Genomic DNA, 17,129 nt, shown 5'->3' with positions numbered 1-17,129 from the left:
TCCAGTGTGACCGACTCAAGGGGGGAAGCCAACACATGTTTGGAGTTATATAGAGTTCATTATTTGATACGTTTCTATGTAAGGCAGCAACAACTGCTCCTTTAATTGGTATCATGTGTATAAAAGGGCATCAACTAATGATTATTGTCATTATAAATATATCTCATGATAAAATTTTAATTGATGAATTCATCTTTTGTACTGTAACACATCAGAAAACTGTGAAAATCAGAGTCAATTGTGACAATCAAATGTCTTGTTTTGTCTTACTAAAATCCAATTACCAAAGGTATTCAATTGACTGAAGCATAAAAGACAAGGAAAATCATTTTATTATACAAAAAAACAATAAAAGCATCTTCACATTTAGGAAGCTAAAATATACACGTTAGACATTTGCTCTTGATAAATCACTCCAACAATTAATAGTTTATCAAAATGTTTGTCTAAGCCTATCTTCTATGGTCAAGTAAAGAAACATTACAGATTTTCCTCCATAAACCCGCTTCCTCCTAACATCAAACAATTTTAGGTCACACTAATTTTACCTGCTCATGCACATCGAGCTTATGAACCATAACAGATTTAGCTGACAAAAGATATTTCCCTAGACTTAATCAAATGATCCCAGAGTCACATCAGGCGCAGCAACAACCCCTACCAGCGCTCCACAAGTTAGAACGTGCCATGTCTTCACAAGCTAACCTAAGCTGCCACAAATGTAGGGCAGCACTGAATGAGAGCACTGCGTTGCCTTGGGGTCACGCAAGCTGTAGAGTAGAAGGGTCTTTCTCTTGGCAGGGACACACAGAAACACACATACTATGCATATGCTAACACAATTCCATACTGACTTATAACTGTGACCCCAAAGTCTGCGGTAAGCATGCATGCGTAAAACACACAAAACATGCACATGGGTACACAGAAGGAAAGCCCTCGCTGGATAAAACACTCCACATCTCTGCAGCTTTCCACCTCGCTCATTATCAGAAGGGTAACTTGTCAGTCGCTGTCAGTCGCCCACGCGCCTGAGTCATTTCAACCAATTACCCCATTCACTGTCTGAGCAGGGAGAAAAGATGGAGAGCAACATCTTCAAAAAGATTTTCTCAGCATGACCAGGGGCTGCTGAAGAGGGCTGGGTGTCGACAGCCAAAAGATTGTAAGAGATATTTCTGAGTGTGAGAGGGCTTTGTCTTGTGCTGATTGAGCAAGAGCTGTAACAGATGAGTCAAAGGGGAAGGAAGGAAGGAAGATAAAATCCAGCAACTCCAACTTCTCAAAACTAACTTTTGGCAATGAATGATTCTCTCATCAAGAAACTAAGTTAGTCGTTCGGTTATGCAATCAAGTGCTGATCATTCCTTAAGAATTCAGCTCCTCTGCGGGATCTGAAGACTTGCTGTGGCTCGTGGACTCACAAAGGTTGAAACAAGATTTTTGAGTTAGAGGTTAACTTCCTGCTTTGATTGTAAGTGATGTTTGCATCAAGGTAACAGTGATGGATTTTTGACAGGGACATTATACAACTAAATAAGTGACAAGCAAATAAATGTTTTGTAGGACTTTCTACAAATTGTGTTAAGGCAACTATTGTCGTTGCAAGGGTATGTAAGGTCATAGACTCAACACACATATATATTACACAGAAAGTAAAAAGAAAAATTCAAGAAGTCGCTTTTTAAATCTTCCAGGTTTGACGGTCGTGCTTTTTCACATTTTGCTTTAGTCAATCAATCTTTCTCCCACATAATCAAATATTTTACATTGATTCACAAGATGTTATGTTAATGCCAGTGAAACGACACGTTTGTGGTCCTAAATGAGAAGACTTCATGTCATGCCAACGAAAGAGTATGGAAGGTTTACTAAAAAGAAAGACAGGAGACACTGTCTTATTGTACTCGTCACTAAGTCAGTCATTACATATAAAGAAAAGCCAATGCCAACGTCCATATTTAACACATTGCATGCAAAACTAGTATTTTATGAATCTTGAGAATCCTAAATAACGGTGGATTGGTATGTTGAAAGAAGGGGGGTGCAGCTAACAGTGACAAACTGATAGGAGGTCACCTTCAATGGGTGATCAGCTGATGTTATATCTCTACCTTTAAGAATACCACATTGATAAAACAATTTCCATAATGCGTGATCCGCTGTTAACCATAAATTCCATGACCCTTCTTAATTGTGAACATATTAGTGGGTAAGTGATCATTAACACTATTTATTAAAGAGCTTCATCGCAAAATCAATTTTGTTTGCGAGGATGTGATCTTTTAAACTTGGCTGTGGAAAAATCAATTTGCCACCCTGACCTCAATTGTCATTTTAGAAATGAGTAACATCAGCTGACCACAGATTAACAGCCTTAAAGACTTACCGAGAGCGTCGTTCCTGTAGCGTGCTGAAGCCAGCGAAGGACTGACTCCGGATTATGCCGTTGGGCCCTCCGGGGGAGTGGGTGCCGGTCGCCATGATCTCTGGGACACGGGACGACACTCCTGGAGAAAACACAAGACACACAAATCCATGAAAAACAAATGCTTTGACAATATTAGGACACAGAGAGTCATAATCAGGGTTAGTACCACATCTTAGGTAAAACAAAAGCATCTTCTGAACTCCATTAACACCCCAAAAACTTGAACAGAAAGGTTAATTGGGGTGCATGGAGGGTTGTGCAATGCACCACAACGTAGGCAGCGTTGGTGAAGCTTGTCGTTTGTGATGTGGATGAGCAGCATTCACAGCATGCTCTAACATGTCGCGACTACTCTCACCTTCTTGTCACCACTTAACTGAAAACATACCTCAAGTTTTATTGTTTCATGTTCTCCTTCCTCAGGCACGTGCCACAAAACATGACTCTCGTCACTTTTTGTGTTTTCTGCATATGTTCTACCTAAGAGGTCAAGCTCTAAAAAGGCATTTCCCCACACTGACAGCTGTTTAAAAGCAATAGATGTAGTACAAGCAGTAGTCACTATATAATTGAAGATGGCACTCACGGACCTGAAACAATCCAGACCATCCAACGGCTGAGTTATCTTATCAGCTCCTCCAATAGCTAAGACATCTTTTATCACTGTGTTTATATTTAGCAATAGCAGCCTCAGATTTTACTCTTTTTCTTTTAAATGATGTTGACTGCAACATGTCTCACGTGGCCACTTAGGGAACAAGCTGAAAATAGACAGAGAATCGTCCACAAATAGCATCAGATAAGGATGTAGCAGAGATGAAGTGAGTGTGCTGAGGTAAATGAATGACATTTTCAGCTTGTAGCGATCATGGTGCTTCTAATGGAAGCAGGTTGGCATTTAAACTTTAGAAGGCAATTCAGTGAATATTTATAACAGTTTTAAAGGGATAGCTACGATGTCTTGAAGTGTATCAGTTACTCATCCCAGTTAGTGTATTGTATGCCGCCAGACTGGTGAAACAAACCAAAAAACAAAAACCAAAAAGCAGTGGGGTTCACAACAAATCCAAATATGCATCGACCAATGCCAGGGATGGAAATCTTGAATGAAGAAAAACCTTAGTTCAACTGCTTATCCGAATGTTAATGATGTGAGGACTGTAAACACTGCAGTATCCTTTCTGTATCACTTCATAAATCGAGTTAAAGGGAAAGTATAGTGAACATACAGATGCCTGGGAGAGAGATTTGTCAAATCAAATTAAACTCCACCAACAAGCAGAGGAATCAGCCTGTGAAGCCTCAGTATCCAGCTCTCCTGTGAGCCGCTTCTCTTCCTCACACAAACAAGATAAACCATCCCGCAGTGTTACCAGTTAAACAACTTCGAGAAATGCAGCAAAACACTGCGGTGTTAGTCTGTTTGTGTGTCAATCTGTTTCTGGGGCCTTCTGTTTGTATGTGAGCTGTTTTTTTTCCCACTGCTCCATCTGTCTTTCTGTCTCCAGAGGAGAGACTACTTCTGTGTGGGCCTCATTTCGTCATACAAATGAAAGCATGTACACACACACTAGCTTCATCCACAGACTCTTCAGAGCTACAAGCGATAAAGCAAACTAATATCCCCACCTTTGGTCTGTGTGACTGACAGGGAGCTGCACAAAGACCCAGCACGAGGACGAGGAAATACAAGAGCCTTGTTTTGAGGCGGGGTGACAATAGGCCCGTGAGACTGATACTGCTCAGGCTATTAATAGCAGCAAGCTCACTTTAACACTGACGACCCTGATGGCTGTGACTCAGTAGGTGAATCGTTTTCATTGGTAAGATGTAGCGATAAATATCTTGTTTGATTTAGATTTTATTTGAATTTGAATGCTCACCTTTATTGACCAAAACAAATTGGTCTGTGGACTATTGTTTGAAGCCCCACATATGGCATTTCAACATTGTCTTCCCCTTTTTTTTTGTATAACCAGAAGCAAGAGGAGAAGGTGGAGCTAAGTGCAACTGAAAACTGAAACAAGACGTTTTAGGTCACACTGCGAAAGGGATATTTCTAAGACAAAAACAAGCTACTCACTCAGACCGGACACAATGAGATAGCTACCTGTCAATGACAAGGAGCCGGGCCATAATGCATACACTGCTTTGCTTTGTTATTGAAGAACACTTTAGGCTTATGATTGAGACTATAAACTCGTCAGGGACATTTTTACTGAGGCAATAAATCCTCAGATAATAAGGGTCATTTTCTTAAGACTTCTATAGAACCGGGCATCTTATTGCAACCAGAGGAGATGCCTCTAGGTGAAGAAAGAGACATAATGCAGGTTGAGGTCACTTTCTTATCAAATCAATATCGTTCATCCTAATTTTGTTAAGTTTCATGACACATTTCAAACTAAGAAAGCTGGACAAAATGTATTTAATCATAACATAAATTCACAATCAGTTACATTGCATTATTGCCTTACCCTCACATATGTTGGAGGGCAGCAATTTGCCCCAATCTAATGTGTTTTAGTCAATTTTAGACTCTGGGAGCTCAACAGCACTATTTTTGGCAAGCCATGTTTACCTCTCTGACTTTATGACTCACTCTCCTAAAACAGGAGCAGTGGGTGGCAAATGATACATAATGGTACCTTTTGTTACCTAATGCTATCTGGGCAATCACAGAACCGGCTGTACACTGTTCCCTGCACTGTTTTCTTAAATTTAGACGGAGGCGGAGGGAATGTGGAAACTAAAGGTGTACATAATGATACCGAATGGTGTAAGCTGTTCAGTTTCAACTTTGTTCAATACCCAGATATTCCCAAATGGTACAAGTAGGTAGTTGTTCCCATGATGAGGACCAGAGGGAATAAGAGGTATGACTTGCTCTCAGCAGAGAATAGATAACAGCACTCACACAAAATAAACAGGAGAAAGAGTGACACAGTGTGCTTTAATCTGATGCTAACTGTGAGGCTGTAAGAAATGAACTCAGTGTTTGTCCTATATTCATTTTTCAGGGGAAAATGACACTTTATAACAAATGATAATTACCTTTTTGAGAGTTACCTAATGTCAGCTGTTCTTTACGAGTAGAGATAATGTCAAACACTCTTACTGCTTTTTTAGTAAACAGAATATTAGTCTGACGTTATGTTTGCTTCTGTAATATATTCTATTTCAGGTTCAAGACTAAAATATTTTCCATTTACTTAAAGTTGTAGACGATACAGCCTGTTATTACTCCGTTGATGTGTTTTTGCAGTAGACATTTTGGCATGAGTGGTATGCTAAATGTCTAGGCTTCTGGATGTTCTCAACAACTTTCCCAGCCTCAGCAAGAAGCCCCCTTCACAACAAACTCTACATTTAAATCAATGGTCCCCTAATATAAAAGACACACACAAACACTCCCTCACAAAAGAGTCGAGTTCAGCCGCTGAATCATAAAAACCTTTCCTCTGCACCTCTTAGCGTCACCGCTCATCTCGTCTAAAGAGCCTTTCGGGTACAACAATGCCAACCCTCGCAGTGTGTTCTGGTTTGTTGCCAGCCGCTAGCTCGTGTTGAATGCAGCCGCCATTCAATCCATTCACTGGTCTTTTTTCTCTGGCGCTCACACGCTACCAGCCTCAAATGCCCTCAACGAGGTGTGAGAGTGTGTTTCTTCTTTGTGGAATATGTGAACATGAGATTGATCAGTATGCTGAGCTGCGGCTTGTCAAGAGTGGACAAATAAAAGACATAACATTGTACTCACGCACTTGTGAGGACACTCATTTAGACAGAGCATTCCCAAGCCCTTTACCTTAACCCTAACCATCACAGCTAAATGCCCAACCCCAACCCCGATCCTAACCCCAAAATAAACCACATTCTAACTCAAAAATGTATATATACACCCACACGTTAGTTAAGGGAAATTAGCGTGTGAGAGTAGGGCTGATGTGATCTCAATTTGCTTTTAGCTCTCCAAGGTCCATGTGCATTAATTCATTAGCCCCAGTGTGTGTGTGTGTGTGTGTGTGTGTGTGTGTGTGCGTGTGTGTGTCTCAGTCTCAGGGGTGGGAATCAGACTGGATAAGTGCATGACGGATGAGAGAGCGTCTTGGATTACTTCTCTGCGGACCACTACGATAAGGGTCCTCGCAAGGCATGGGGTCACATGACTGAGGCGGGGGTAAGCAGAGCAAACACTACTGCTAGCATGCTGTTTTACTTTAACAGATATTTATGTATGAGTTTTAAAGGATTTCCAATTAATCAATTATGTATGCACCTCTGCATGGTTCACTTTCTGTGACTGTGAAAGTAGATTAGCAATGTTCCAAAAAGATGTGCCGCCTGACACTTTGGATGTCATGACAGCAGCACCATCACAACACTCCACTCTTGTTTCTCCAGAACATAAACAGCCACAGAATAAACTATCCAACAAAGAACACTCAAAGGTTAACTACAGAACTTTTTTGAAATCATAAATTCATGTTTAGGTTTATATTTAGGTGATTCGGATATTTGATTTTTCCAAACATTTCTCCCACCAGGGTCCCCGTTATCTCCTCAACAGGAGCATGACTCTCGTTGTCACTTTTCTACACAAATTGATGTAAAACAGGTTGGAAACGTTACCTGTTTTCATGAAGTATACTGATGAGGTGTGTTATCGTGATTAACTTTTACAGCAATCACAAACAGGAGCCTAGGACTAGGAGAAAGAGGCGAGTAAGAGAAGCAATGTTTAGCTTTACGACTTAAATTTAGTAAATGCAGCTGAAACCAATCACATCAATCATTCTGAGCTTCTCGTCTTCACAAAACACACTAACTTAATTCTTGAATAATCCATGCATGAGTGTGTATAAGTGTGTGTTTGTGTGAACCCATTCCATGAGTGTGCATGAGAGTGTATTTATGTGTAACAAAAACTGCTTCAGCCAGCGTTGCATATTAAGAACAGGAGCCTAATTTTTAATGCCTGTATAAATTAGCCTCGCCATGGCAACAGCACAAAAAAAACGGGATGAAGTGTGTTACGTAAAACAACGGTTATGAGCCAACTGCCTAGAAGTAGGACACACACCCGTCGTGTTACAGGGCCCTACACTGTTAAAGCACCAATCCTAATTTGGGAAAATGTTTTTCTTTTATTGAGATCTTTTACAGATGCTGCTTTAAATGTCACCAAAAGAGCACTTTTTATTGTCTTTTCCTTTCTAATTTTGGTTCTTTGTAATTAATGTGTCAGGAAGTGCAGATAAAAATAGGAGGAAATTAAAGAATAAAGCAGCCAGGGGATGAGGAGGGATTTGACAGGAGAGAAGTGTATAAAAAGATGTGGCAGTGTAGTTACAAGATACAAACAAGCAGGCGTCTGTTGAAACAGAACAAATCCGAAAGATTTCAGTGATGATCTCCTGTTTACATGAGTAGAAAAGGACTAGCATGTTCCAACACACCCTGCAGGTTGCAAGCGTGTGCCTGAAAGCTGCTCAGTTATTTCTTGATCAGTCCATGTTTGTGAACTGGTTCAGTGAGGAGGGTAACTGCTGGTGCTCCTTCAAACTGGGATAAAACTGGCTGCAGGCTACGATCCCTGGGCCAAAAAAATACATTATCTCTTTCTGTTTTTCTTGTCCTGTAATCCTGTTGTCAACTGAAAACAAGAGTGATGAAACCTGGTAGGGTTTGGTTTTGTATAACATATGCACATCGGCTTGTTAGGGGCCTCAAGTGTCACAACACAGTCAAATAGAAACTACGGTAGCTTTAATTTGGTGTACTCAGCATGCTCATATGACACTACAAAACCAATGCATGGAAATCAAGTTGCTCTGAATATTTCCTCAGAAAAACCAGATGAGATATAAAACTTGCAGCAAGACATCATGGAAATTCAACTCTTTACAGATTACAGTCTACATAATTCCATGCATGCATATACGTGCTACATACGGGATGAAAGGCAGTACATTTTAAACCAGCTTTCATCACGTGTCCCATTAACCTGGTGACCGTTTTGAAAAGAGCATGTTTTAAAACCAAAGTTCCCTGCAGGTGAAGTGTGCAACTATGACAAATCTGCCTGCAGGCTCAGGATCACCGCACAGGAATGTTTATAAAAAAGGTGACACCAAAGAAGTGCAAATGCAAATGTAATTATAAATTCCTATATAGCAGAAAGATGAAAACATGTATCTTTTAACTTCAGGATTTAAAGCTTTTACAGGGCAGAATAACTCCGACCCCATTATCAGGATTGAGGAAATGTTCAAGTTTCTCCTGAGAGTGCTTATTCATCTTTACCAAAAAGGTTTCTGTAAAAAAAACACGGTCTTAAAAGGGGAGGAGGGATCTGTTTAAGGTTTGGAGCATTAGTGGTTAATATAAATTGTTGAAATTGATATGATGATGTATTATGTGAAGTTCATACAAGTTTATTACTACTTATCCATTTAAATAACCCTGTAAACAACTTCCTCGAGTCAGCTGACAGGTGGGAACTTGCCTCTCTTTGGGTATCGGTATCAGCATTCCACACACACACACACACACACACACACACACACACACACACACACACACACACACACACACACACACACACACACACACACACACACACACACACACACACACACACACACACACACACACACACACACACACACACACACACACACACACACACACACACACACACACACACACACACACACACACACACACACACACACACACACACACACACACACACACACACACACACACACACACACACACACACACACACACACACACACACACACACACACGTAAATAACTTGACCTGATGACAGTGAGGAATTCACCCAAAGCTTTGAACCTGCGAATAGAGAGCCTGTTTTGGCTGCAGTCACCAAAGTGTTGATAAATTACATTTTTACACTCTGACTAAAGACCAAGAGTGACCGGCTTGTCCTTCCAGTCATCCCATCACACAGACAAAACACACAAAAGTAACAATGAGCAGAACTGAGATGTCAACACATCCTGTGTGATGCAGGTATGCAGCTATGACACCTCAGGTACAGAAAGAATCAATGGCTTGGTCAATAGTCATCTTTAACAATGACTCTCTGTAACATTCATTTTCAACGGCCACAAAGGGGGAAAATTCCTGAAGGAGCGCAAACATTTGACAAAAACACAGAACTGTCACTGTGTAGAGACTCAATACCTGATGACTCATTTCAAGACAGCTAAAGCAACCACAAATTAATAAGATGATAAGAAATACCGACCGAATTTGGCAAGATATTTGTCTCATGCTCATGGACAACCTGGAACAATATACTAATGAAGACAATACGAAACTGCTACTGTACAATTGTTTGTTGATCAGAGATTTATTTACTCATTAGTTTCTTGGAAATTGGTCAATCAGACTTAAAAAGCTGTAAACAACTTATCGACTAAATGAAGCTATAAGCTAACCGTCTGTTAGCAGTGGCTTAGTGTTTACCGTAGAGACCAATCGTGGTATTATTCTTCTCATCCCACTCTTGGTAAGAATGAATAAGTTCTCCAAAATACAGTTTGGAAGAATGTTTTTTGTTCATTTATGCATCACCCTGCTTATCAGGTCCTAATCTGTCCAAAATTCATCAAGCCGCTTGAAATCCTGACCCAGATAATCAAAATCTTCTGATCTCAGACATCCTCCCATGACGAATGATTTAACATAAAAAAACAGCCAAGGTTTTATTAGGTCAAAGTGAAACAAGTCTAGAAACAATTACCTAAAATCAGCTGAAAGTGAATTCAGTCATCTGATCTGATCTATTACCAAGACAGATTGGGAACTGGATCCTCTACAGAGGGGACGTGACTGTTATGAGAAAACCAAAGTGTGGAAATTGAACCAAGGCCAGTGACAGCTCCATCACACGAAAAGTCGAGACAGGTCAGAAATAGTGCCAATGAGCTGCAGAAATACACACACGCAAACAATCTGACACATTATCATCAAATATTTGTTATATATGGGGTATTCAGGCAAGGGATGGATTTATGCGCCACTTTAAATCAGTATGTGTAATTATCATTCTTTATTTCCTACTTTAAAGCCATCATGTTGGACATTTCCCCGGCATTCGAAAGCACCTTCTGCTCTTTACAGCCCGGTGTGTCTGTAAGTACATTCACATTCCCCAAGATATCATTGTGTTGCTATTATAGTCACTCAATTCTAATTATGGGTCATCTGTGTCCTTGTGAGGCAGTGCAGTGCATGCAGGACAAATTAAGGCCAGCACATGAAGTGGCATTTAAATGTAAAGTTGGCCAGATTAACTGAGGCGTGTCTGGACTGAAGTTACACCCAGGCAGCTGCGCCTGACATTTCAGCAGCGGGGAGCAGCGTGTAATCACTTGTGAGAACTGTAAGCCAAACCAAAATATGCACTTTTGAGATCAATGGATTGAAAGATTATTTTTATGAAATGTATCACCGTATTAGACAGTGTAGTAGCAGCTGAGAGACAGGAGCTTTAAACACCAGCTTGTGATAAGTCTGTTGCTGACCGAGTGTCAACACACTGACTGACAACAAAGTCATTAAATGCTGCAGCCATCACTACTGTGTAACCAGGATGATCCATTCGGTATCAGTGCTGCTTTGCAGGGATTATAAACAATAAAGCAACTAGAAGGTTAATCTGAGAGCGCAGACCTCAACCAAAGGGGGTTTTATAAGTGTATCCGCCCTGTGATTCTAATCTGTTCCAAAATGTCATACTTTGCCTGTGCTACATCCTTCTAACAAGTTTCATTAAACGGGCCAGAAGGTTTCTCCATAATCCTGCTGAAAAACAGACAAACTATGTTTAATTAAACATATAAAACAGCAGGACCAAACACAGATTGTCAGTGGAGTGCACTGATGTCCAGATTTCAAAATGAGAAAGCCTGAACAGTAGTTTGTTCCTGTGTAGATTGGTCCAACTGATTCCTGGTGATCTAGGCCTAGATGCTGAATCAGCTAAGCTCAATACATCCAGATTTTCAACAGGACTCTTTGCATCAGATTTTGATAAGGAAGAAATTACACGAAGAAAAAAGGTGGTATATTTGTTTTTTTGCTTTTATTTTTATGCTAATTTTGACTGTCCATCAGGAGTCAGACAATGTTATCAATTGTCATCTTAGTTTAGACACAGTGTCTCATTCTAAAGAGAGAACAGCATTATGACACAGAAGTACAGATAGAGAGGACATTCATTCAAAGACACAATAAAACATCCTAGAAGTGATGCAATGGAATTCGTTCTGCAGTGTCACATCAAGCATCACATCAATATCTATTTTTATCTTAGCTAATACAAGTATTTCAAAGTGGACTTTGTTTTCAAAGCGTGTCCTCTAATCCTCTTCCTCCACTCTCTTATTCTCTTTAGTGTGTCATGTGTATATTGCTTTGATGGATGTCTGAATGACATACAGTATTAGCATCGCCCTGCATCCGGTCCAGCATGAGAACCAGTTCCCCACTTGCTCTTTGATTTGTCCATGTGAGCCTGTGATTGAAAGTGACCACCTATCCTGCAGCGCTGGAATGCAGTTACCATAACAGGATTTCACTGGTTATTTCAGCTCCATTTGTTATTTTTAGCAGGAAAAGAAAGACTGCCTTCTTTTCACTGATAGCTGCTACTATGATAACACAGGCTCAGAGTGTTATACAGCTATGTGTAAATTAGCTGACCATGGGAAACCAGCCAGCTTGTTGTCACAATAACTTGGAAAGATTTGCTCCTTGGCTTCAGGAGAAAGCTGTACTTGTCCGAAAAGGAAGACAATAGAAGGGCTAATTCTAAATTCAGGATACAGCAATTTATACTACAATTGCATAATCAGGCCGCCAAACAAACATACTATGGCTTACTTCATGTTCCGCTTGCTTCATGTCTTTTGTTTCAAAAGCTTTTCTTGGTTTTATCCGTTTCGGTAAACCTTAAATGCACACTTTCCCTCACCAGCAAAGCAATAAACACTTTGGGTGTGATTCACAAACAGCAGTCACGGTGAATTTCTGTGCCACTCATTCCTCCTGCCGCTTTGACTAAGCCATTACCATGATGTTATAAAAACAGTAAACTATTTACAAAGCGGTTGGGCAAGAAAGGAAAAATGACAGAAAGACACACTTTCACATCTTCCTTAAATGAGATCTTCCTGGCAGAGAAAAACACCGTAGGGTAAAACTGTTCTCTTCCCCCTAAACTGTGTTAAATATTTCAACCAACTGCGGCGATTATCACGCTGTTTGGGGGAATTCGCAGCAGGGAGCCGGGCACTGAAAGGATAAATTAAATCAATTATACAGCTCTGCTACCATGGCCACTTGCGGATCATTACAATTCAAATTCAAAACATAATGCATCAAAAATGTACACAAAACTGAGCTCAGTCACTACTTTAATGTTCAAATTGGTGTTAATACTTTTGATTAGGGAAGTAGGCCCAGTTTCGATGAGATAAGAGTGAACGAAACAGCTGACACAAACAGCAAGTCTAGAAACACAAAGTCGGAGACAACAAGGACAGAAGCCTGATGAGTCATAAAACGACAGTAAGAACAAACAAGTCTGTACATCTTTGGATGACGCTTCAGATAAGCAGTTATAACGACACAGATAAATGTCATCCACCCGCTGTTTAAAAAGCTGATAATCAAGTGAACTCACTCACCTGCCTACTCACTAAGCCCGGCCATAGACACACAGCTGTTCACATACTTCAAACACTGGTATCCAACATCTGGTCACACTGAGTTCTCCTGTATGGATTACGTCCCTTCTTGATTCTGTTTTTTATGGCTTGTCAGCTTTTATCTTCAGTGTAAGACCGAGGCCAAGCAGGGAAGATGAGAGGGAGAAAAGGGAGGACTTGCAGAAAAGGTCAAGAGACACTCACAGTGCCAGTGTGATGTAGCCTATACGCAGAAGTGGTTACTGGGGAGGTGTAACTGAATCACAAGCATGATTTAAGGTCTAATGATCACACAAAAAAGATAAATTGTCCACCTACAATAAAAGGCCTCAGGTGCATCACGTGCAGGACATTGGTATAGCAAATACCAAAAGTCTTATATCCATTACAACTCGCCTTCAGTTTATTGGTCCTTTAAATTTGAAATGCTCTTTTATGAGAACAACCACATTTCAAATCTGACCTTTATCTTTACAAGACAGGTAAAGAAAGACACTTCTGCAATACAAATGCAATGTTCCAGTGTGATGTGACATTTAGGGATCCACCTCCATCCTGTAGTACCACATCCAGAGTGTCAAATGCATATTGCATGTTCCCAGAACCCAAGGTGTTTTCGAGCATTTCTCTACTTTTTTTTGTCATTAAGCATTTAAGACCCAAAGAGATTCAGAAAGAGGCAAACGAGGAAAAGCTCTTATACTCGCATTAGAGATGCATCAACCTAAAAAATACCCTGTTGGTCACTGGAGCTTTCTATTAAAGAATCGAAGTCTCCATTGTTTGACCCATGTCGCTAGTACAGAACCCTCTAAAAGCAAGAAAAAAACATTATTAACAATAAGAAAGACTCATTTTCAAATCAACGTATCAATTTAGACTTTAAAATTAAGCATCACAGGGCAACAGTGACCTTTAAGCACATATTGTGTTGAAGGAAGAGAAGCAGTTTAAAGAGAGAACATCATCCTAGCAACAACACCCCTCACGTCGAAAGGAGCAGTTTCATCCCTCCTCTCTTCTCTCCCCCTCAATTCCTATGTCATCCCACTGCTTGGTGTCATGGCCACTCCAAGGCAGCTGGGTAACAAAAACACCCACTTCCAATTCCTACGAAAACTCAAATTTGTGAGGGTAAGAAAAACACAAATGTTCAAAAGGGGCCAAGAGCTCTAGGACGTGTAAATGTGTTCTCAACACATTTCAGTGATATGTTATCATAAGACGAAATCTGCACAAACAGCGAGGGACAACAAATACCAAACAGAAGCAGAGGACACAGGAGTCAAAAGGGGCTGGAGGAAAAGATTAGTTTGCTGAGAGATCCATCATCACAATGTTGACAGCATGTGTACAACTTATTTGAGTATCTATGAAGAAAACTGTCAGCACAGCTGGCACTGGATGGGACAGGAACCAACATGATTTCAGTATGTCGATCTCTGGCAAACAAACAAACAAACAAACAAACAACAAACAGACAGACATAAAATCCTCACGACACACAGACATGGTGAACCAATAATTCTCTTCCAGCTGCTGAACGCTGTAGAGGGAGCGCACCAAATACCCAAACAGACAGATTATCAGCTTAAAACGCTAAAACGCTTATGGCAATCAAAATGCTGCTCCCAGTTGCTCTGGCCAGAGGTGTGTGTGGGTGTGTGTGTGTCAAATATCATGTGTTGCACATGATGGCCAGTGTAGAGCATGTGGTGCATGCGTGTCCCCTCATAGCATGGTCACACAGTTGGAGGGGAGATTAATGGGCAACACCACACACACACACACACCAAGAATGCCTTTCTGATCTGCTCAGAGACAACAGGGGAGGGGGTGAGGCTGGGTTCAAACCCCCACCCATAAATTCTCCGTCTGTATCCAGGAGGAGTGTAGAGAAAGGAGGGGTGTGGGTGGGGGGGGGGCAGACAGATGGGAAGGGACTGTAAGAAACTGAGGCGGGTGGAGGAAAGTACAAAATGAAAGTGATCGAGAAAATTAAATAATAAAGATGGAAAAACCCAAGGGTGGACTAGCAACCCCCGACACACACACACACACACACACACACACACACACACACACACACACACACACACACACACACACACACACACACACACACACACACACACACACACACACACACACACACACACACACACACACACACACACACACACACACACACACACACACACACACACACACACACACACACACACACACACACACACACACACACACACACACACACACACAGAGCTTGGCACTCATTAGTCCATTAGCTGCACATAATTGTTCCGGTTATCATTTTTCATACATCACTGACTCTTACTCATGCGGTCAGCAGAGAACAAAAAAACACAATCAACTCTACACACTTACACTTGGCACAAACACATATTCGTGTGTACTTTTGTGAAGTCTGGATATACTGGCTTTCATGCGATATACTAACTGTTATACATTTCATATCCTAACTCACTCACAGCAGCAGTGAGAGCGACAGACTGTGGTGACGCTGCACGGCCCTCAGTGAGCATCGTGCTACTGTAGCTCCTCTCACTGCTGCCCAGCTGAGAGCACTGGTTATATAAGGAGCAGAGGGCCTGTGAGGATAGACGAGCAAAAGCAAGGTTTGCTTTTCATCTCACACCTAGAAAAACATGAAAAGACAACAGGAGCAGCTCTGAATGCCACGGTTGCCATGGTAACATGCTGACAATGACAATGCTTACATATTGATGTTTAGAAAGTACAATGTTGAAACACTACAATATCACATATTATTGATTATTTGGACTACTTTTACTTAATTTGGAATAAAAGGAATAAGAGTAGACCTCCCGTTGTCCACTTAACAACTGTTGTTCCTTTTGGTCACAGTTCTCATGTCTAAGCACTTTAATCATGAAGGTCTGTATAAACTGTTGGAAGTCCATGTTCTGGTCTTGACCAGAAAGGAGGGACCAACACTCCCATGCTGCTAGTTTGGCTAAAATACTACACAGAAACTTTTTCATCTCTTTTCTTTTTCCTCGGTTCCCCTCCCCAGAGTCACGGCCTGCCTCATTCCTCTGAGCTGGTCGTCTCCACTGTCCCAGTCAACCCTCCACTCCCTACATATGCCCCTCCCTCCACATACCACTTAAGCCCAGGATAACAACCACAACCCACCTATTTGACACCAGAAATTCCCAACACATATAAAAATACCTCCCACCCCCTCCGAAGAGGCTGTGATTTTAGAATAGGACGTGTCAGGACAGGCGAAGAAGGCCAGACCACCGTCTTGAGCCCAGATAACCTCTGGCTCAGAGCAGACCTCTTATTTGCTGTCATTAAAAAACAATCTAAATGGAGGTTTAGCAGGACAGCTCTGCACAAGATGAATCACTTTGTCTCCAAACAAAAAGATCTGAGAGCAAACTTAGTTTCTACACGTTTTTAGGCACCGTGACAGACATATCGAAACAACTGTCTTCTATATTTGTGTAGAGACTGACCCAATTTCCCCAAAGGGAACATTAAAGTTTCATCAAAGAATGAGAACAAAATCTACTTTTTGCAAGTTATATCAAAGCAGCTTCCCAGACTCAGGCTGGGGGTCGAGTTAAATTTGGATGTCTGGATCATGGAAACTCAGCAGGAGGTTTGAGTTCATAATTTAAACAGTTTTTATCATTTAACTCTCAGTGCCTCCAATGCGTCAGAAAACCTCCAAACCAAATAATTTCTCTACCCGTCCCACTTTAAAATTCTGCAGCCTACACGCCTTATGAAATAACTATCAGCTGTGAAAACTTTAAGGAGGCACTCCTCCTGTAAGAATGCAAGGCCTGCGATTCCCCCAAAAAACCACACTTACGCTCACAGATGGAAAGACATATGTATCTGCGTAAAACACATGCTGCACACAGCCACCCACACACACAGGGAGGCA

The 17,129-nt window shown here is 41.1% G+C and overlaps 1 protein-coding gene across 3 annotated transcripts in view; it reads right to left on the bottom strand.

Annotated features, from left to right (window-relative positions):
- Window positions 1-17,129, bottom strand: part of ripor2 (RHO family interacting cell polarization regulator 2) — a 50,471-nt gene that overhangs the window by 19,870 nt on the left and 13,472 nt on the right. For all 3 annotated transcript variants that reach the window (XM_063899707.1, XM_063899709.1, XM_063899708.1), the window contains exon 2: window positions 2,390-2,510. In XM_063899707.1, coding sequence (XP_063755777.1) covers window positions 2,390-2,510 — 121 coding nt within the window. The remainder of the gene's footprint in view (window positions 1-2,389; window positions 2,511-17,129) is intronic.

This window comes from Eleginops maclovinus, chromosome 13, assembly GCF_036324505.1.
Source record: "Eleginops maclovinus isolate JMC-PN-2008 ecotype Puerto Natales chromosome 13, JC_Emac_rtc_rv5, whole genome shotgun sequence".
Lineage (NCBI taxonomy): Eukaryota > Metazoa > Chordata > Actinopteri > Perciformes > Eleginopidae > Eleginops > Eleginops maclovinus.
The sequence above is the reverse complement of the archived record's forward strand: the minus strand, read 5'-3'. Positions and strand labels throughout refer to the sequence as shown.